Raw genomic sequence first — 24,397 nt, forward strand, 5'->3', positions numbered from 1 at the left:
AGAACATTGAGAAATGTTACATGTTCAGGTTATTCTAACTGCAGTTTTGGTCCAAATTAAGTTGTGTACATATTACTGAATTCAGGACATGTTTTTCTGTTATAAATTACATTATCTTTTTCTACAATTGTTTATTAATACATGTAGTTAAACTGATACAGAAAACTGGTTGTTCTTTCACTTTCACATAATAGAGGACTTACTTTCTCATCATTGTCTCAAGGGTTTTTTTTTATTTCAAATTTCACATATCTTGCCATTTGTAGAACATTTGAGGAAAACAAGTATTTGTACCACAATAGCTGAAGCACTTTGTGTATATTTGTGTTGTATGAAGTAATACTGGTATTATGTAAGATATACCTCATTGTTACCTTGTTATAACCTTACACTAGTCCATTATTAGCTCACCTGGCCCAAACGAGCCAAGTCATCTTAAGTCATGGTGTTTGTTCGTCCTCTATCAACTATTACTTAAATAATTTTTTCTATGTTTGACTGGCAAGTTCTTTGGATAAAGCGCAACAAATTTTTGGAAAAATAGTAACCTTGACACATATTCAAGGTCATAGATGTCAATTTGTTGAAACACTCATATTTTTTCTTCTGATTAACCAAAAAGTTTAAAATCCACATGGCTTGTAAGTAGCTTCCTCGGATGAAGCCCAACAAATTTTGCATACAGAAATTACCTTGTCAGTTTGTATTAAAAAAAGACATTAAGATTTTGTATTAAAAGAGGTAAACATTGTTTCTGATAATTTTGCATGGTATACTTGTTCCAGTTCTGATAGATTATGTATGTTGAAGTTTTCTAGGGATACATAATGGTTAGTCTGTAGTGTATTGTGAAAAGCAATGAATACCAGGTGAGCTATGCAGGCCCATTTGGCCTCTTGGTATAATATTTCCACTAGTCCACTAGCATACCTTAAGTCAACAGAAATAAATACTTAATAATATTAGGCTGTTTTCTGCAAAGTCAAAGTGTCATTTAGTTACACAATATTTTTTATTAATCTATTAACAAATATCTGATGGTTTATCGGTTTAAAACTGGGCATTTCTTCATAATACAAGCTTCTGTTACATCTAACAGTTTATATCAAAATATATTTTTATTTATTAAACTGTAGTCAAATATCTGGATTGGGAAATATGTTTTTCTTTACTGAATTCACAAGAGTTGTATAATTTTGTAAATTTTCAGCATCGTGTAAACACTATAGGTATGATATGTACAGATAGCTTGACGTGCATTTTCATGCCTGGAATGTATGACTTTACAATCTATATTGTGTATGAAATACTGGTACATTTTATATCTGTTCAGGATTACAGCTAGATGTGATAAGTTGGGGTATACGTTTACATTAATAGTTGTCATGGCTATTTTAAATAATAAACTTACAAATAGATTAAGGTTACAAAATTGTCCTATCTGTCTCAAAGCACCTCCTTTCTCTTATTCTGAACTCATTCTAAAATGTTTGTACGTGCTCAATAGAACCATGCTAGCCTGTAAAGACAAAACTACATTCTTGAACCGAAGTTTCAAAGTTAAAAACAAAACCAGTGGCAAGAACATGATATGATTTCCAAAGCTATGTATTTTACAAATATCTGTATTGATCAGAGGTATAGAAGGAAATAAAATATTTATCAGTACAATCATAGATACAATGTGATTTATCTGTAATAGCCTTGTTTTGATTAGTTACAACAAAGTAATCTTAACCTTATTCATGATGCATAATAGAACATTCTATGTTAAACCATAACATTGTTTATCATCTCACATGTAAACAGTGTTTCAGTAAATCATATGACAGTGTACTGTATCACGTGTAAATCATGTGACAGTGTACTGTATCACATGTAAACAGTGTTTCAGTAAATCATATGACAGTGTACTGTATCACGTGTAAATCATGTGACTGTGTACTGTATCACATGTAAACAGTGTTTCAGTAAATCATGTGAAAGTGTACTGTATCACATGTAAATCATGTGACAGTGTATTGTATCACATGTAAATCATGTGACAGTGTACTGTATCACATGTAAACAGTGTTTCAATAAATCATGTGACAGTGTATTGTATCACATGTAAACAGTGTTTCAGTAAATCATGTGAAAGTGTACTGTATCACATGTAAACAGTGTTTCAGTAATTCATGTGACAGAGTACTGTATCACATGTAAATCATGTGACAGTGTACTGTATCACATGTAAACAGTGTTTCAGTAATTCATGTGACAGAGTACTGTATCACATGTAAATCATGTGATAGTTAACTGCATCACAAGTATTATTTAACTGACCAATAAAAACATGTAAAAATATGTTGTCTGTTTTTTTCTTCATCTATTGAAATTTGAACATTGACAACTTTGCTTCAGATATGGAATTCAACAAATAACAATGCCAGTCCTGACATTGGTATCAATAATGATGTTGGTCTTGTCACATCTTTGATATCTCGCATGCTTGTGTGGTTTGAGACGCTTCTAATGTAACTGTCGATGGCTAAACCCAATTACTGCTCTTGTGACAGTGATTCTGTTGATACCTGGACCTCTACTCTTTACAACCATACCTCTACTCTCGATAACTGGACCTGGACCTCTACGCTTAATAACTGGACCTGGACCTCTACTCTTAATAACTGGACACCTGCGCTTAATAAATGGACCTCTGCTCTTAATAACTGGACCTCTACTCTTGATACATGGACCTCTTTTCTTGATAAGTGGACCTCTACTCTTGATAACTTTACCTCTACTATTGATAACTTGACCTCTACTCTTAATAACTGGACCTCTACTCTTGAAAACTGGACCTCTATTCTTGATAACTTTAACCTCTACTCTTAATAACTGGACCTCTACTCTTAATAACTGGACCTCTACTCTCGATAACTGGACCTCTATTCTTGATAACTTGACCTCTACTCTTAATAACTGGACTCTATGCTTAATAACTCGACATCTAATTATGATAACTTGATCTCTACTCTTGATACTTGGACATCTACTCTTGATACATGGACATCTACTCTTGATAACTGGACATCTAATCTTGATACCTGGACCTCTACTCTTGATACATGGACCTCTACTCTTGATAACTGGACCGCTAATCTTGATAACTGGACCTCTACTCATGATGACTGGACCTCTACTCTTAATAACTGGACCTCTACTCATGATACCTGGACCTCTACTCTTGATAACTGGACCTCTACTCTTGATAACTGGACCTCTACTCTTGATACCTGGACCTCTACTCTTAATAACTGGACATCTACTCTTGATACATGGACCTCTACTCTTGATACATGGACCTCTACTCTTGATACCTGGACCTCTACTCTTGATAACTGGACCTCTACTCTTGATAACTGGACTTCTTGGTGCTCTGATGACTGTTATACTCTTGATAACCGGACACCTTGCTCTGATGACGTCAGAGATTTTATATACTAATGTCACAGTCAGTACCAGTTGTAACGTCGGGGATGTTATATAAACGAAGTAAAAGAAAATGGACACCTTCACATGCAATAAAATCTAAGACACCGTTGGGTGTCGGATCATTCCTGTCACAGGAACCATTTATGTTAACAATATTTCCGCGGGAGATCGTGACCCAATACTTCGTATGATCTTTAATCGGATGTCCATTATTGTGACTACAAAAACAATCAGACACAGTCAAAGAATGGTTATGTATGCGAGAAATTCTCTAAAAACTAACACATTAAATGTTCTGGTCGCAGTCGAGTTTCCTCTTACACCTGACATCCGTTATATTACCCGAAGTCAGGACCCGTGTGAAGATGTTTCCAACAATGACTACAAGGTAATTTATCTGCTGATAACAACTCTTATTTTATTTCATAATAACACATCCCCGTTGTTAATATGATGACAGAATCTCCCAGTATCACCTCGTCTCCAGCGCTGTTAGGGATGACTAGAATGTTTTTAATTCATAAATACGCATTTACTTCCGAAAATTCGTAAAATGTAAGAAGAGTGAAGATATTTGCTATATAAATCGTATATTGTATAGGCCTACTTACACACACAAAATCTCGATATTATTGCACATGCGAAACAGGGTCTATATATTCAAGGTCAATGGCAGTTTGTCTGGAGCGGTGTGCTGGAGGGTGGCCAAGGTTTGGGGTACCTAATTCTCCGATACACGTACAAGTGTAGTATAGATGAGAAATCCGTTACAGTTTGCGATTGTGAAAGGATATTAATCGGTCTGTCACGATACAAAACATTGTATAAGTCTCGATTTCAACTTTTATTTCAACTTTTTCCGATTAGTTTATCAATATATATAGATTTACATACAAACATGGACAAAACATCAACTGTTTCATATCTAGCCGTAAGCGTTGTTTTACCTACAAATGCTATGTAAATATGGTTTTCGCCATTTTCTCTTCCATGTAAAGCCACGCCAAACGTCCCGTCAAAAACAAGATTTTGTCTTGAATTTGTCCGGAGAGGTATCTTCCAGTTGTAAACCAGCTGTTTGAAGCTTGCTAAGCTTTATCATTGAGAAAACGTCGTAATTTTGTTTGAAAGATGTTATTGTTTCGAAAAAAATTGTCTTCCGTTTGATATGTTCACAATCTAAGTCTTGTCCGAAGATTTTTGGAAGAGTAATTACTCTTGTTTTATTTTGATTTTGTCATGAGATCTCTATCATTACAGTATTTGTCCAGAGATCTCGATCATCACATTGTTTGTCCAGAGATCTCGATCATCACAGTGTTTGTCCAGAAATCACGATTCTCACAACGTTTGTCCAGAGATCTCAATCCTCATTATGTTTGTCTAGTCTCAGCCTTCAAATTGTTTAGTGATCCGACATCGCGTTTTGTCTTCCTGAATGGTGTTTTGATTCGAACTCTTGTAGGAGGCTTACAACTCTTCTATTTAACCAATATAGCCGTACATGTATCTTAAAATCTCACATTTTCCAGCCAATCTCGGTGGAACTTTTAATAGTTTTATTAGACTAGGTTTAGAATGCTTATTGCCCATTATTCTTAACGGCATTTACTTCGCGTCACTTTTGACGGAATTAAGAACTTGGTAAACATAACGTTGTTTACTGATTTAAAACGTCAAGCGCAGAGTTCTATTGTTTTCTTTTATAGACTTTGATTTGCCTCGGGAGTAGACAACATACTGAATTATACTGATCAACATTAAGACCAAAAGGAAGAAATAAATTAGGAAGAGAAAACGTAAATATTCTTATGATGAATAATACAATTGCGCGTGGAGATTCGCTGACAAAACAAAATGACGAAAAAGACAGAATCGACATGTGACGCAATGGGAATGAAAATTTTTATCTGTCGTTTCAAAAAACGATCATTAATTATCGTTCTGCAGTGACAATGAAGGAAAACTGAGAAATCTAAACTCTTCATTCCGTCGCCACGCAGGACCAGCCGAATGTATATCGCGTCTATAGTTGGAAAAATATACCATACTAAGAACGATTTATGCATGGACTTCGGTCTGTCGTTGGAGGCCGAAAGTCTGAGAAGTTTCTTTTCATGTCAAATGTGGCAGCGTTTGTAGATTAGAGATAAAACATACAGCTCCAAATCGATAGCCTTTTGTTTTAGTGGTATGTTTTTGGCGGTAAAATCATACACACAATGTCTACATACACCACATGACCTATATTTACACTGTCTCTTATGAGCGTTTGATGATAGACATCTTTTCATTGTCAGACAACCTAGCAACTAAATGTAAATACATGTATACATGTACTGTGTACCAGACATGGGAGGGGGAGGGAGTGTCGGGAAGGGGGCAAAGCGACGTTGTCATCATACGATATTCGATAATGGTGGCGCCGTGTGTTATAATGGTAACATCACATAACGATATCACTGTTTGATACAGACTGTCAAACAAACATAGCCAAGGACTTGATCGTGGATACAAGAGTGAGACAAACTTATGAATCCCTGCTAGTATTTCAGATTTTACATTAGGTTTTCACTCCGGACGAGCTGTCTTACACGTTGTGGAGTATCGAGTATTGAAATTTGCCCTTAATAATGAATTAAACAGAGTTATGGCCCTTTATTCATTTCATATCAAATTTTGCCATTTCCCTATACTCCAATATTCTATATGGGTAGATATTGGGATGTTATATTTTGTAATGCTAAACATTTGCCATCTTCATTTACGATGTATACTACCAGTAATATTCTGCCTTGCTAGTACCTGAGACTGGTGTATGTACTGATCTGTTCAATATTTCCAGTCCTTCGCCGGAGACCAAAGGAATATAGTTTTATGTTGTGTACGTCCATTCTTCCGTTTTTATCACTTCTTTAGGCTCTGTTTCCTACACTACTTGTTGCTGGAACTAGTGACGTGTATTAAAGTAGTTCACTGTGACCTTTCGATGTGAAGTGTTGTTTCATTTACCAAATGCAGGTCGCTGGGGCCTATTTCTTTTTTTTATTTTTATTTATTTTTGACCTATATCAGAGAAAATGTTGTCTTCACTCCATTTCATACACTGCCTATCACTAGAACTTTGGGAATGGGTCAACCTAGGTAAGGCTTGCATGCTTTACCTAGGTTAGGCGAAGTGTCATGCTTTAAAAGCAGGTCACTGTCATCTCCTATTGATCTTTGACCTTCATTAAAGAAACGCTTTGTCCATGCTCCTTTCATACACTACATGTCGCTTCAAACAAGGGGAATAGATCCATCTAGATAAGATGGGCATGGGCTCTTGTAGGACAGGCGGTGTGTCATGCTTTATAAAAAAAACATGTTACTGTGACCTACTATTTGTTTCGGTTCCATCTGCTATACTTCTTGTCTTTGGAACTCCATGCATGAGGCATGGATTGATCCAGGCGAGTGTGTGCTATGTACAAAAAGTGGCTCACCTTGGGGTTACCTCTTTAAATCTGTGAGATCTCACATTCGACTGAATTTTCGATAACGCCTGCTATTTATACTACTAAATGCAATTTAATAATGAATCACTGTGTAACACATGGTGTCAATTGATGTAATTTAGTAGTAAAAGAGCACAACTCACCGGTATACATTCAGAGTATATTTATTCACAGTGATAAAACCAACACTAGTCTTCATTTAATGCGCTGGGTCTTTCAAAGACTGTCTTGAATTAGCTCCCTTGGCATAAAAATAAATTTACATTAAATGGGTTGAGGGGTTAGGGTTTGCGTTCACCAATTTGTCTCGCTTTGTCTCGTTTTATTTATGTTGTAGATGAGTGAAATATTACAAGGAATACAACCAGCACACAATGCAAACATACATAACTTATCTCCTGTTTTTTATCGCATCAAGTCTAACACACTATATTGACCGTTCGATAAGATTGGTTTGGTTTCTAGTTTCAAAGCTCATTTCCTGGTAACAGAAGTTGTGAATTGTTTATTAACTGGAAACCAATAGGTTAGTTATTACAGATACAACATTAAAACGATTCTTCGTAAAGACCTATTACAAAAGGCCAATACATAGCAGCCCTTTACAACGTTCATAGTGCGTGGGCTGAAAGCGTCTACCTTAACATGATCTAATTGAAGTAATGATCCAAGAAGACTACATATTATCGGCTGACTGTGTGGTTAGGTACAGTACTTCCTTTTTCCACGTCCGAGTAGGTAACAATACACGTGCACGTGACTTGGATAATAGTTTTTTTTTATTACATAATCATGTGGTATGTTAGGGAAACCTTGTCTGACCGATTTTAAATCGTAATTTTATATTCTTCACATATCTATTACCTGATTATTTCAGTTTATATCTGTAAAATCCTGTTCACCGATTTATTAAACATACACAGTGTAGTTCTGAGGACTTGCAGTCAGTTTCCCGGTATTTTGGTGTGTGGGCAGACGGTGGTTTACCTAACTGCAGCGTTAACCCGGATACAAGTAGACTGCACACAACAGATACTGACGGGAAAACACATGTTTTCAATAAGAATAAACATTCAGAACTTATTTCTACTCTTTCCTGGTTTTATGTTGGAATCAGTTTCGGTCTACATTCACTCGTTAATATTTTGTCAAATTTTAACACATTTACAAATGTTGTACTTTGTGCACACGGGTTCATGCACGGGGTGGACTTAGATGTCGTATGCCTCAAGGACAACCTACGCCAGAATTAGATTATTGAGTGTATATATGTATGTATATTCTCAGTCTTTACCTAAAGGTATTTCCGTTCCCACCGTTCTCTGCCAAACATAACAATGCCGCTTGAGAGAGTATACATTCGGACAATGTACTGACCACAGAACGACTAGTGACCAACAACCATTGAAATACGGTTCACAAGTCGGTCACTTGGTCGATGGCCATATTCTGTAGGTTAAAACAAACATTGATGACGAAAGTGAAACAAAATTTCAGAACATTATCGATATATCATCGTTTTGATGGTGATTCCAAAGGTGAAAAGACCTATTGTTTTTGTTAAGTTTCTTATTCTTATTTTTCTTTTTCTTCTTTCGTATTTTGTGGAGTCTCTATCTTTAGATGAGTGACAGAAAGGTTGATGGTTTTGTTAGTATGTTTTAATGAAGGTCTGAATGTATTACAGGAACATTTTCAAATAGGTCAAACATCCAATATGGCCGCCATGACGTCATAAAATAAAACCATGAAAACTGCTGTAACTTAAAAACCATTCATTGTGGAGAGTTTATGCAATTATATAATTTGTAGAAAATTTCCCTTTCTAAATTTTTGTCTTGACATGTTATCAGAAAATATGTCGAATAAAAAAGTTCGCTGTTGGGTCAAAGGTCACACATTTTTAAAAATTTGAATCAATGCAGAATGATTATCTGATGAAGCTGATATCTTCACTTTTTCCGTAACGTTTTTCGTTACCGTTTTGAAAATTTCGTCTGATCTTTTGAAATGCCGACAAAAAGTTTGAACTTGAATTATTCCAAAATCTTTCATAAATATCTTATTTAATTGGTCGGGAAAAGTTTTTCCATATTCATTATAGTAATTGGTGAAATTCTGAACCAGGTTGAAAAAACAAAATGGCCGCCATGACGTCATTTCCGATTTTAGCTTAGTATCAGTATCTCATGAACGGTTCCATGTACTGAATTCAACTTTGGATATGTGATGTAGAATTAGATATTTATAACATTTCTTTCGAAACTTTTTTCTATAAACGACAACTTCCGGTTCCCGGTAGGGATCAAATTTCAAAAGTGCGATTTTGTGATACAAACTTCAAAAATCTTCTTCTGAAAAACCGAAAGGCCTAAGGTCATAATATATGGTCCAAGTCATACTCAAGTGGTGGAAAATTAGGTTTGTTAATATGAACGACCTTGACCTGGGGTCAATTATGTTAAATTTATCAAAATAATGTTTTCCAATAACCAAAACGTGTAGGGCTCTCATATTTTCTATGTAGCAGGCTCGGATAAAGTACTACCAAATTGGAGAAAAAATACACCGTCATACGTCAACTTCCGGTTTTCGCTAGGGGTCAAAGTTCAAGGGTTCAATTTTGTGACATAAAATTTTAAAATCTTCTTCTCAAAAACCAAAAGGCCTAAGGTCATGATATTTGGTTAATATCATACTTGAGTAGTGGAAAATAAAGTTTGAACCTTGAAAATTGTTTAATTTATTTTGATGTAGTTATACTTCCTTAACGTTTTAAAATAGAAAGTTCGTCTTTTGATATGTTATAGATATTAACAAACGAAGAAACTTTCTCATATATTGTTATCAGGAAAAATGTCAACTTCCGGTTTCCGAAAGGGGTCAAATTTAAATATACAAAATAGGGTACCAGTGTTCAGCAATCTTCTTGTCAGGTTCTACAAGGTCCAGAGAACTAATATTGGGGATATATTGAGCATCAGATGTTATATTATAAGGCTTTCAAATATGAATAACCTTGACTGACATTCAAGGTCACGGGGGTCAAATATGTCTGAACCTTTAAAAAGTGTATTTCTTCGTCATTATGTAGTTATATCACCTTAACGTTTCAAGATACAAAGTTCATCTTTGGATATGTTGTAGAGACTAACAAACAATGAAACTTTCTTATATATTGTTATCAGGATAAATGTCAACTTCCGGTTTCCGTATGGGATCAATGTTGAAATCATTGTTGAAATGTACAATATAGGGTATCAGTGTTAAACAATCTTCTTCTAAAGTTCCACATGGTCTAGAGCACTAGTATTTAGTATATACTGATCTACAGGTGTTGTTTTATAAGGCTTGCAATTATGAATAACCTTGACTACATTCAAGGTCACAGGTGTCAAATGTATATGAAATCTTCAAACATCTTTGATCAAGCAAAGAGCAAGGGGGAACTGATATTAGGCTTGTAGCATTCTGGGATGAAGGACTACCATTTTTGTCCTGACTAAGAGTTGTTATTTTCTAAGTTGGTCCGAAAACCAAGATGGCTGCCATGACCGCCATTTTGAAAATGGATGTTTTTGAACTGCTCGGGTCAGTTTGTGTAATTCTGTTTAGGTTTGCCGTAAATGAAGCTGAGATTAACTTAAACTAGTGCTGTTTTTCGGGGAGTCTGTCCAATATCCCAGATTGTCGCCAAAGAAGTGAAAAGCCCGCAAAATTGTTAGCAACAATTTCTCGTATTTGAAGTGAATCAGATAGACATTTTGTCAACTTCTGTCAACAAATAAAAAACTAATTGTTCGAACCGACAGACAAACTAACATTGACTGTAGTGAAATGAAATATCTACAGAGAATAGTATGGAAACTGATTTCGGCCATTTCGCTTTCTCGCGTTGGCGGGGCGACAACGCGACAAAGTCAACGCGACAATTAGAAGCGGCTTAAATCAGCAACAATTGAGTAGTTATCACATCTTAATTACTTTTTAATTAATTAATTTTTGATTAACTTGTTAACCTCCTTGAATGCTTTCTTTGTATTTCATTTAGAAATTACTTAATAGTGCATTTTATATATAAATCGTTCATCACCCTTAACAGGGAGAGACATAACACGATCTAACAGAGTACATGGTTCATTGTTTTAGTCTTTTGACACTAATACGTCCATTAATCCAACTGTAACGTTCAGTAAGTCTCGTGAGGAATTTCAATCGGACACCTAATAGGATTATCCCCTTAGGTCACTGTTCTAGTTAGGTCAAATACCAGCCAGCTTTCCCCGCTGTTACGTGTACACAATACCTCCGGACATTTGTGTACGTGTTTGTTTCTTATCTTACAGGATACTGACCCAATGTTAGCTGTTGATGTGTCGTATACATTGTTTATTGTACAATAGTAGGAAACCAGCTGTAATATCAACACAGGATGAAACAAAGACATTTTGTTTGCGACGATAAATAAACAAAACAGAATAATATTTGTCCATCAAGTTTAACATAACTTTCCAAAAATAAAAGACCCGACTCTGAAACGGCATTCATTCCATTTTAACCAGGAAGTAGATTGGAAAAGGAACTGAGTGAATGAAATGTAGTTTCCATCAGTAGTTTTTCTTGTTTTTTTTTTTTTATTATCACGTGTGTACACGATATTGTGTCTCAGTTTAAACTCATCTCGGATTTACTTTTTTATTTTCTATATTTTTCTTTACTTATTTTTTCAAATGAAGTATCTTTTCTGATCACAACACCTTGTGTGGTTGTTGTAATAGCGAGTTATACTTCTCGATAGAAGTCATTTCCACTAAGTAATGAGTTAATTGTGTCAAGTTGACACGACTTAGAAATCCCCCATTGCGACAATCACACCATTTACAATGTCAGAGTTCGTCATTTTAGTGTTTTAATTGAAATAACGTACATCGTTTCCTCATTGTGTACATGTCAATAAGGGGGAATCCCCGAAAAATGGACCGCCAGCTGCCAACACTATCAGAGGGACACCTTGGCTACAAACACATTCATTGATCAATCTGTGACCTTGTGACATCATTAATTGACCAGTGGTGTTGTCTTTGTTATAATCGTGACGTAGATGTGTGACAGAAGACAGCAGATGTTCCTTTTCTGTATCAACTCCGCTTGTTGCAAAGTAACACCACCTCGTATGATCAGTATAATCTTTAATGTAGCTAGTTCTACAATTGTTAGAAAATGAACAATTTATGTATCTTATTATAGTCAAGTCCATTTGGTTCAGAGACGTATCTATATCATACGTCCTTGAACGGACTGTACCAGGTACTATACTACCTATTGTCTTTGTCGCAGTCTACATACAACTTAACAAATAAATGGTTGGTTTTCGCCACCACGACCACACGGCCCAATGAGTTTTGTATTTCACACTATTTGTTTTACTATTAATGACAGTAACAGGTAGAAGTTAGATTTGTACGACTTTTCAGTCGTTAATTGGTTTCGGTTTACTATTTATATCTCGGATAATCAGTTGTTCAAAATGTCTCCACATCATTTAACTTTCAAATTTATCTACGACACATTAAAAATACCACTAGACAAGAGATCTCACAGGGATCTTGGTGTCCACAATTGTTTGATCTTTATATGCTCATTGAAAGTTGGATCTTTTTACCTTCTTTTCTCTTCTCTGTTTTTGCTCTAAATGATACGACATTTGAACTTTCCTTTAAAGAAATAGCAATGATAATCTTTACCTTCCAAATCCAAATTGGCCACCTGGAAGTCATTTTGTTTCTACTGATCAGTCCCAACATCAAGCGAGAACAAGAAGAGACCAAAGGGAACATACATATGAAATTTGAGAGAATATCCATTTAGTACTTATGAAGAAATAGCAATAACAATCTTTACTAGGCAAAATCCAAGATGGATGTCTATTGGCCATTTTGTTTTTCTGATCAGTCCCAAACTCAAACAGACACAACAAAGGACCTACAGGAACATCTACAAAAAATTTGAGAAAGATCTATAGAGTTGTTCTCGAGTAATCGAGATGACAAACTTTCAACGTCAAAATCCAAGATGGCCTCCTGGTGGCCATTTTGTTTTTACTGATCAGTCCCAAAGTCAAACAGACACAACAAAGGACCTAAAGGAACATCTACAAAAAATTTGAGAAAGATCTATAGAGTTGTTCTCGAGTAATCCAGATGACAAACTTTCAACGTCAAAATCCAAGATGGCCTCCTGGTGGCCATTTTGTTTTTACTGATCAGTACCAAACTCAAACAGACCCAACTAGGGACCAAGGAAAGCATACACATGAAATTTGAGAAATATGTAGGCTGTAGTTCTCAAGAAATAGCGATAACAAACATTCAAAGTCAAAATCTAAGATGTGGCCTGTGGGCCATTTTTTTTTTCTGATCAGCCCTAAAATTTCATGGGCACAACTAAGACCACGGGGAAACTACATAGGAAATTTTATAAAGATCCATCCCTCACTTTTCAAGAAAAAGGGCACAACAAGGGACCAAGGGGATCCTACATATGTAATTTGAGAAAGATCCATCCAGTACTTCTCAAGAAATAGCGATAACAAAAATTGTTTACGGACAGACAGATGGACAAACAGAGGACAGACCACAGATGCAGAACGACTTTATAAAGCCTTGCATCTGGTGATAATTGGCTACAGATGAAGAGCATGTTACACCCCAACAATCTGAGAGTTTAAAATAACAAAATTCAATAAACAGCAAAACATGATAGATGCTTTTATTGATTAAACAAAACCAGCATCTGTAATTACAGCATTACATATGTTCAGTATCATACACTACTAAACAAGGTCCTAAACCTATTACAGTGGTTCAGTATCATACTGCTAAACAAGGTTCTAATCCTATTACAGTGGTTCAGTATCATACTGTTAAACAAGGTCCTAACCCTATTACAGTGGTTCAGTACCATACTGTTAAACAAGGTTCTAACCCTATTACAGTGGTTCAGTACCATACTGTTAAACAAGGTTCTAACCCTATTACAGTGGTTCAGTATCATACTGTTAAACAAGGTCCTAACCCTATTACAGTGGTTCAGTACCATACTGTTAAACAAGGTTCTAACCCTATAACAGTGGTTCAACATGAAAATCCTAAACCTATTACAGTGGTTCAGTATCATAACTGCTAAACAAGAGTCTAACACCTCTATGTAACACAATTATTCTGTACCACCAAACACTATAACATGGCACTAGATTAAGGATCTGCATAAACAGTCCTTCTCTGATAAATATTCCTTATCTAGACCGTTCTTCAGCCAACATTTTAAAATCAATTTAATCTTAATAACACACTTCTTCATCACTTGACAAAAATGATGATGGTTTTTTCCCCCTCCATTTATCCAGTAATGAATTCATGTAAGAAATATTCCAAACATTAAATTACAATCAAATGTTATCTTATTGTCCAGTAATAAGCCCACCCCATGACTGAGTTATGATAGCACCCTGGGCTTCTCCAGGATAAATGTTTGTATCATCTCTGGTATTCAAATGAACAGGTGTACATCTAAAAAAAAACCTCTCTGATCGTAAATCAATTCCCGTCATTATGTTGGGACAGTTTACATCATGAGCGGAAGTCTAAACTTAGGGTATATAAAATGTGAGTATTAAGATAAATAATCAGTTATAGGGGAAATCAATACTTGATTATATTCTAAATATCATCAGCAACTTAATAAATAGATAAATAGATGTCTAAAACACCAAAGCTGTACAGAGTTTAAATCTCATGCCCTATTTGATTAAAAATAATAACAACCTAATCCAAAAATTTATAATTTACAATCAACAACCATTCAAAAATATGCTGTATTCTTTAACATTAATAGAAATAGATATTTCATATTGCAGACTTCAAATAAAAGAAAAACAAAACAACCTAGTTATGATAAAAATAACTGACCAGTAAGTTAACAAGGACAAAAACAACAGGAAAATCCAAGACAGGGTGGAATGTTAGTTTTACACCTAGTAAGTAACAGGTAAGTAATCATATGTTTATCCCTGATCATGTGGTACTGATACTGGTAATCTATAAGTACGATGTTTCATACATATACATTTAATCAGATATAAACAGAGACATGCGTTAATGACAGCCATGAAAATTAAATGATCTCTAGGTCACAAATTATTTTCATTTAGGTTGGCTACACAATATACTTTATCATATGTATAAGGAGTTACCCGCAAGAAAATTAATTGTGACCTGTACCAGTAATACACAGTAAAACCACACACAGACTATACTGTATTGACAACTATTAATACACACACATTACATCCTTCTGCCAACATTCAAGCATTATAAATTTGATTATTTTATTTCAAGTTCTTAGAACTTGGAATAGAATAATTATCACTGTTGTGCATTAGCTTTTATAACTTTACTGTATATAAAACTGTGAAATCATCTGATGATTTGCTGTACAATATTCTCTATAAACATTTCTATTAAATAATTTGAAATAAATATTCCTTGAAGCATTAGCTTCTCTTATCATATACCAATGTATCACATATGCTATATTAAATTTAATTACCATTCCTCGAATTTTCTTCTTGTTCTACCTTCATGGTTCGTAAATCAGGCAATGAATGCGAGTTGTGTGAAATTGTGTGTTCATGCAATTGGTCTGATACATTTTGTTGCGAACCCATCACAGTTTTCTTCAGCCAGTACAGATGAGAAATTTCATCCCCCATACACCTTAGGTGTCGGCCACAAGTTTTAGAAAAGTGTTCGTCACCCATGAAACGTAGTATTTGGCCACATACACTTTTGACATCAATATGTTCCAGGATACCTGGAGGTAGAGAGTTTCGTCGACCGTCATTATGGGTCCTCTGTAGTCGGTCAGAAATAATTTGATTGAACTCGATCCCTGATAATGGGCGAGCTTGACCATTTTCTTCACTATGGCCCTGTCTGTCCTGGTCCTCATCAGCCAATGGGAGACCCATGGTGAACTTCTGGAAATAACCCAGTTGTTTCCAATTTAGTTGAAGTACAAAGTAACATGTATGTACTTGATTTATCTCTTAAAGGACAAAAGAAAGGAGGAAAATTTCAACAAACATGATTTTTACTATGCCATAGTCTATGGTACATAAAGTGCCCATACACCTACACTTGACCTGATCATATAGCAAATGAGAGAAATTGTGAAGATCTCTCATTATTGATTTTTACATAACTCACAACATTACAAAGTCCAGCTAGAAATTCAGTACGATGTAGTAGACCTACGGTTAAGTAAAAACAAATAATGGGATCTAGATCACTCATCGTCGGTTACCTACAAAGTGGTATAGATCAAATGTAGACATACAGTGCAGCAGACAGTAATGTAGTTTAGGTTATTTATTTTTTAAAATGTTTTCACATGCAGAAAAATATCAATCATGACCGAAAACATATCATATCAAATGTAAATAGGTCAGGTAAAATCGTTGGCATGCGTGTGTTTTGAGCCTGAAGGGCCATATCCTGTAAAACAGCAGCCATGTTTTATTGCTATAAAATAGCTGGACTAACAGTAACGTCTTATTACAGTATTTGTTTTATATAAATATTACTGTTTCGTTTACTCTCTGATATCTCAAGTACACTTACCACTTCCTTTTGGGAATTCACTTTGAAACAGTTGGATTTCCTTCACATAACTTCCTCACTTCCCTCGTTGTTAAATTTGTGTTGTCTGGTTCACGGCTCTTTTCACACTTGGGATTTTCCTGGTCAAAGGGTATCCCGCATATCTAGCCAATCGAGTTTGAGGGCTGTGACGTTGCTGGGCTTAAAATAGAAAAGAAGTATTTCCGATGTCCATATATGTAAGGAGCAGCACGCGTTGTGAATGGCTCAAACCAAACTGACGCGATCACATGAGCTTTTATCGAGACGAAGCCTGCTCTTGGTAGCCATCTTGTAGGACTAGACTACAGACGTATCTGAGGGAGGCTCTCTCTAACCGCTTGTAGAGCGGTGAACGTGTTTTGTTCGACAACTTTTCAGGACGATTCAGATCATAATTTAAGAAGGATGGCTACGGAAGGAATTCAAATGGGGTCGAACTACCCTGTTAAAGGAAATTTGTTTGCTGAAATTCATAAACAGCTGGGGCTCATGCCTGGCTTTCAGGGACTAGGACAGGATATGAGTAAGTTAGATCAACAAACACAAACGCCTGGCAGTGCTACTCCGTTGGAAAAAATCAGACTAGAATCTGAAGTTATTGCCGCTGATGTTATCAGCAGTTTTGGACTTGAAGAATGTAAGAAACCAATGGATAGATATTGCAAAACAATGCGCAGAACTGTTAGGGAATTATCAGACCGACATGACATTGCATTCAAAGGAATGGTAAATAAACTAAATGTTGACGATTCGAATGCTTTTCCAACGTTTGTTTCTGTGGTGGACGAAATATTTGAGGATGGACAAATTAATTGGGGTAGAATTGTTGCTGTTTACACATTCGCATCTCGGTTAGCTTTACATTGTCGTGTTCACACTCCGGATTGTGATGAAAGAATAGCTTTGTATGCTGGGAAATATGTTGCAAGCAAACTGGGGAGATGGATTCTTGATAATGGAGGATGGGTAAGAATAAATTATGCGAATATATATTCGTTTGTTTACAGTACAGAAACACTTTTAAAATGAACGATTAATAAAATGTGATTAAGGAAATTGAAAATCCACATCTATTTGTGATATAGAGTACTTGGTCCTTGAGAATCGGTTAAAAGTTTAAACAAAAGCAGGCAAATAACGGAGGATTTTTATCTTTTTATCTTGTATATAAGTATGGCTGAGCAGGATTTCCATTCACCGCTCTTGAATTGTCTAACAATTCAAATCAATAGTCAAATAAAAAAATTAGAAACAAAGATTTGGATAAATTGATATATCTAAGTGCCCAATTGAAATAACCAAACTCCAGGGGATCATTTTCTGTATTTTTGGATTTTATCCAAATATTTGTGGTAAATACTTGGAAATGTTTTTTCTCGTTAGTAAGGAGCATGGCTATTTTTATACATGGAAGACATTGGTGCCATGCCAATTTTGATATTGATCTTGAGTTTAATCAAATTCACCAATAGAAATGTGGAACAATAACCATTCATATACCAAATGTTTGTGGTTATACAGAATGTCTACTATTTAAACCCCCTGGCAAATGTCCAACACTAAACACTGTGATGGGTGGGTTGATCATAGCAGTAGACACTGTGTGTATAAACCTTACAGTTCAACACTCCTACAATACGTGCACTGAGTCATCGGCCTAACAACACTTGTCTAACAAGATGAAACACTCGTACAAATTTCCCTTATGATTTAAGGGTGTTTTTTTTTGTTCAAGATGCATTTTCCAAGAATGTTTGAAATAAACATTTGAATTTATGTATTTTCAGGATGCTTTCGCAGATTATTTTCCTGAGCAGGGTGCAATGGAAGACAAACTTTGGAAGGGACTGGTGTACACTGCCATGGGTCTCGGAGCTTTAGCTACCATGGTTGCCACAAGGTGACGAGGATAAAGGCACCATGAGAATGAAAGAATGATCTTGGGAATGACTGGTGGTGTGGTGGCAGAATGGAGTTTGTGGGAGGTGTGGTTGGAGAATGATACAAACTCAAGGAGTCCATTTGTTCAAAGACTAGCTAGCTTCACACATATAGAAAATAGCACTAATTGATGAGATGTCACTTACTCATTTTTTTCTTCTTTTTTAATCTCTCCACATTTTTCATATAATGAATAACAAAGAAAATAATGTGTTTAGACTAAAACATACCCACATTTGTCAGCTGTGAATTGTAGTTGAACTGAAGGTTTACAGATTACCGCCGATAAATGTTAAGATATGACATTTAATAATGCCCCTAAGATACCATACCATATTTACTTGCTGTCCCACACTTATATACATTCATATCTTTTCAGTAAAACATTTCCAAGTGTACCATTTAAAAAAGGACTTGTATATTAATATAGACACTGATTAGTTCAATACATGCACAATTTATATGCATATCTATAATTTTGTTTTATTGGATTGTCTGATCAAAGATATTTATAATTATATATTGATGTTGAGGTTGCTTGCCTTTGAACTTGTGGTCTCCTTGATTGGAGTGTGTAAATTATTTGAAGATGGATTCAGATTTGAAAGAAGAATCTGAGAGTTTTGGAAGTCTTAATGAAGAAATTCATGTTTTAGGGTAGGGGGGTGAATATTTGTTTTACAATAAGTTTAAAAATGGCATTTAGCTAAGTTTTGAAAAGAGTAGGTTATTTTGAACATACAGTTGAATGTTGCACTGTAATATTTCATTGAAAAAATATGCTAAAGAATAGCAGCTCTAATGCTGATCAGCAACAAGGCCATCTTTCATGGCATGTTTCTGTTTACAAAGTCTAAGGAGGTACCTTAAGGATGTACTCCATTGAGAAGTAAAATCCAATACTAAATTTTGTTCCAAAATCACTGAAATTCTTTATTTGACCATCTTCTGAATCAATTTTTTAAGACTTTATTTGAAAAGAGAAATTTTCGAGATTACCAGGAAATGATTAATCTGTTGACACTATTAACCAAATCACATTGTCCAAAAAAAAGTAGTCCACAAGCAAAATTTCTTTTAAATGTCCTAAAGATCACCATTTTAAGTTTGTAAGTACAATTTTACATAACAAAGTGTAAGAACACAGAAGTCCAACATCTGTTGGAATTATTATTGAATTATTTCTCGCGGTCAAAGGAGTACATCCTTAACAAGGTATATTAATTTGTCAAATATTGTTGGTGACACAAGTTGTGGTTAGAAACAAACTAGCCTGTTTTTTTTTCCTGGTGACAGAATACAAGATTAAAAGAAAATGCACCTCTATCATCTGGACCTTTGGGTCATAGCATTGTTTGTATATCTTAGTTACAAAGATATCGTGGCAAAATATGATCTGCGGACACGTGCAATAGTTATGTCGAGGTCTGAGGTTACCTTTACGACAGGCCAGTGTAAGAACAATAGAAATGTTAGTGGACAGTACATGATTCCATGCGGATGTACACCTTGGTGTTTAAAGGATATTGATTCCTGATTGTTTTGCGTGGTTTCATAATTTGGAATACACTGGCAGGTATAAAGGGTCGTTTTGTAGAATCTTTTTTTTCCAATTTAAATTCAATATGAGAAACTATCCATTTGTATTCAACATTTTTAAGGTATCATTATTATGTATATCCATTGATTTTAAAATGACATACATATTCATGGTCATTCAGTGTTACTTCATAAGGCTCCGTTATTGACTCGAACTGATTTATAAAGGAAAATGATTGATTGTATATTTGAATTAAAATATGAAGGGATATACTATCAGGGAAATACATGTTAAACATTGAAGTGGGGACCTTTTTAATGATAATTAGCCTAATTTACCAGTTGTAAATGGAAAAATATGTTGTCTACAAATACTTGGCAGGTTTGGTTTATATACTTGGATCCAGACAATTTTAAATGATATTTTTTTATGAATTCTCCAGCAATATATCCCAGGTAATGTTTTAGCAAATGTACAATTTATCAATTGTTTGAAGTAAAAAATAAAACTTTTAAAACAACTTTAATGAAGAGTTGATGTTTTTTGTAAGTGTTAATTTGACGATAATGACTTACTACCTACACATAATTTTTTTGGGACATAAAGAATGGAGAAAACCAGTAGAAATCAGTGGTGCTGAACAATGAACTATGTTGTTATATATCCTGTCCATCACTCAGAAAGGCTGTTGTGGAAAAGATTGGAGAAGTATATTAAGAGATGATTGTCCTAGATAGATATTGAAACAGTGAGGGCCTTATTCCAGGTACTCATTAAGCCAAATATTACCTAGTTATTACAATGTACCATACAAATATTTTGACATGATTTTTCTAAACAAAAAGGCTGCTTTGTAACTCCATTTGTTTCTTATTGCTTTTTATCTGAAGAAGAAACACGTCCCCAAGTTTCTGTGTAATGTCGATGTCTTCTCATTAATGTTAAGTTTGACATCCAACCTAGCTTGCCCCAGTTGTTACAGGTTGGTGAGTTGACCAGTGGCCAGTGAAAATTATTGTCGGAGTTCAATCGGTGGCATTCCAAGTAAAACTGACACTCCATAAATAATCCGACCTGTATCATTAAACCTACTGGTGTGAAGCATGTACAAACAGCAGAAATACATTGGAAAACAAGATATCTTTGTTAATCTGATAGACATTTAAATAGTTCTAAAATTTTGATACAGAAAAGCAAAAGAAACCTGACTATTTACAAAGATACCACAAGGATATCACAGATCTTTTAGGCTGAAGAGTAATTTGAAGACATGTTTTAGATGATGCAATCTAGTCTATTTTCAAGATCAGGCCAATATTCTGTTGGAAGAAATACATTTTTTTCTTTGCTTTTATATCCATCTAAAGAAAAGTGATCAGTTTGTCAATAGCTTGTTCAACTGTTAAGTGAATGTTGGCACAGCTCAGAAATCATACACCTGAAAGATGAAAGTAATGTATTTTGGGGTTATTGCACCATCCTAATCAGGGTTCTGACACATTGCAATCAATGTTGAATATTTCTTTGTCGTCGTCCTAGCAGGAGAATAACAATGCTGCAGTTTAATTTATTATTTCGGTGAACTTCGTCCATTTTAAGTTGTATTGAAAGGTGATATTCACTTTTATGTCTTGTATTTGTATAGTTATGTAAGCAGTTCGCTGAGATCTTATAATTTAAGGTAATATTTTAAATCCTTCCGCCTGTTCTCGTTCAAGACTGGGTGATCAACATTCACATGTCTAGACGATAAAATACACGTGTATTTACCCATGCTTGTAAACAACAAAACAATTTAAATTGCTTTTTCCCAGTGTAAACATATTTATGTCTATTACATCAGCACTGCACAATGTTATTCATCAGATAAAACTGATAGCGAGACGATCTCATTTCAATTGAGTTTTAAATGATAATCCCATTTTTTTAGAGTATGTTGATATTCTTAGAAAAACATTCTTTCAGCTGCAACGCCGAAAGCACTGGGCTACGTGAACTCCGGTGAAGACCTGAGGTGCGAAGTTCGACGTTCCCTTCCCTTGAGTGTGTACGTGGGTTAAAATGATGGTTTTGATGTATATTAAGAGAATTCCCCGTTTACGTACTTCGCTGGTGTAGCTGTAAAAAGACATTTTACCTTATTGCCTCCCGTGTGTTGTTCAGTGTGGTAGCCACCAGCGGCTACAAGGAGCCCCTGCCTCAAACTGACCTTGAATGTTCACCAGTCGGTAAACCAAACAAACAGACGACAAACAAACAAATAGTCAAATAAAACTTTATTATTTCCAATCTTATTTAATAGCGCATACTTCGACGAATCTATTACTGATGGACATAAAAAGTTATATTAATGTCGCCGAAACCTTGTCTTTGTTTAAGGTCCCGAAAAAACAGCTTATATATATAGCCAAATTGACAAGAGCTGACGCTAATGATATGTCAGTATTTACTATTACATAGGAGTTGCTAAAGTAATATTTATAGACTCGTTTCATTATTCACACAAGACTGATCATACCCACGTGTAAGAGCATTCACATGTTTACATGATAAAATTCACGTGTATGTACCCATGCTTGTAAACAACAAAACAGAATTTAAATTTTTTCCCCAGTGTAAATAAATTTATGTCTATTACATCAGCACTGCACAATGTTATTCATCAGATGAAACTGATAGCGAGATGATCTCATTTCAATTGAGTTTTAAATGATAATCCCATTTTTTTAGAGTATGTTGATATTCTTAGAAAAACATTCTTTCAACTGCAACGCCGAAAGCACTGGGCTACGTGAACTCCGGTGAAGACCTGAGGTGCGAAGTTCGACGTTCCTTTCCCTTGAGTGTGTACGTGGGTTAAAATGATGGTTTTGATGTATATTTAGAGAATTCCCCGTTTACGTACTTCGCTGGTGTAGCTGTAGAAAGACATTTTACCTTATTGCCTCCCGTGTGTTGTTCAGTGTGGTAGCCACCAGCGGCTACAAGGAGCCCCTGCCTCAAACTGACCTTGAATGTTCATCGGTCGGTAAACCAAACAAACAGACGACAAACAAACAAATAGTCAAATAAAACTTTATTATTTCCAATCTTATTTAATAGCGCATACTTCGACGAATCTATTACTGATGGACATAAAAAGTTGTATTAATGTCGCCGAAACCTTGTCTTTGTTTAAGGTCCCGAAAAAACAGCTAATATATATATAGCCAAATTGACAAGAGCTGACACTAATGATATGTCAGTATTTACTATTACCTAGGAGTTGCTAAAGTAATATTTATAGACTCGTTTCATTTTTAACACAAGACTGATCATACCCACGTGTTAGAGCCTCACGTGTTGACACACGTGTATATGTTTATGTATTACCCGTTTAGAAATCGATTGATAGTCTCCCGTTTCATTCTCTTTATGTTTTTCACTATTAACATAAAACGCCTGACCTAATTTTTTGTCAATGACATCAGCTATGCACTATTGTGCAGTAAGTCAACACTAAAATTAAAACAGAACAATATGTTCCAACCAGCCGGGTGCAACGTGGCCAGTAAACCCGTGTTAACTTCACGTTCATTGAAACTATATATATTAATTGAGAGGTTTGATAAACGTGATTTTTTACCATACTTTGACAAGGCCGACAGTGTATTGTCATACCAATATTCTGATTTAAGGTACTAATACTAACTGACTGTCGCAACCTACATAGTTGTGTCTATATCGAGGCATTAAGTATATACAGTATATAACATCGTGTTAGATATAACGACGTTTTAATGAATAAATATTATGCTAAACAAAATCGAAATGTCAGTAACAAGCCCTACAACAAGGTGTAGGCACTACACTGCAGCACATTCTGTGGTTTATGAAATGAAATAAACAAATAAGAACAAAGAGAAAAAACAGGCGATTAATTACTTTCTAAGTAACCATATATAAATGTGCCTTTGAAAACGCATAACTTACTGGTATATTGTGATACTATCTGACCTGCTTTGTTGTGTGTGTTTTATATATCTATGTATCTCGTGTTGTAACATTATACAGTATGTGGTGTATAGAATCGAGAGAATAACCCCTCCACCAGGAAGTGAAAAGGAAGTGAGATGACGCTTTTCCCTCGATATTTTATCTGAAATGTCTTCGCTGCCTAGAATATATGTGTTTAATCACCAGGCGATATATACTTTGTATAAAACAGTCAAACTATCAAATTACTTATTTTATCTACTTCA

The 24,397-nt window shown here is 35.1% G+C and overlaps 1 protein-coding gene and 1 long non-coding RNA gene across 2 annotated transcripts; one reads left to right on the top strand and one right to left on the bottom strand.

Moving 5' to 3' along the window:
* Positions 1-13,728: 13,728 nt before the first annotated feature.
* LOC132551057 (uncharacterized) lies at positions 13,729-16,755 on the bottom strand. The gene is made up of 2 exons (XR_009554237.1): positions 16,655-16,755; positions 13,729-16,011 (listed from the first exon to the last, which is right to left on the bottom strand). It is a non-coding gene; the product is annotated as an uncharacterized LOC132551057 (long non-coding RNA).
* A 201-nt stretch (positions 16,756-16,956) lies between these two features.
* Positions 16,957-20,682, top strand: LOC132551048 (bcl-2-related protein A1-like). Its single transcript, XM_060215149.1, has 2 exons — positions 16,957-17,641; positions 18,463-20,682. The coding sequence occupies exons 1-2, from the start codon at positions 17,081-17,083 to the stop codon at positions 18,577-18,579; spliced, it is 678 nt and encodes a 225-aa protein (XP_060071132.1). The 5' UTR covers positions 16,957-17,080; the 3' UTR covers positions 18,580-20,682.
* The last annotated feature ends 3,715 nt before the right edge of the window (positions 20,683-24,397 follow it).

This window comes from Ylistrum balloti, unplaced genomic scaffold (genome assembly GCF_031769215.1).
Source record: "Ylistrum balloti isolate Yb309-2 unplaced genomic scaffold, AGI_CSIRO_Ybal_v1 Utg370170, whole genome shotgun sequence".
Lineage (NCBI taxonomy): Eukaryota > Metazoa > Mollusca > Bivalvia > Pectinida > Pectinidae > Ylistrum > Ylistrum balloti.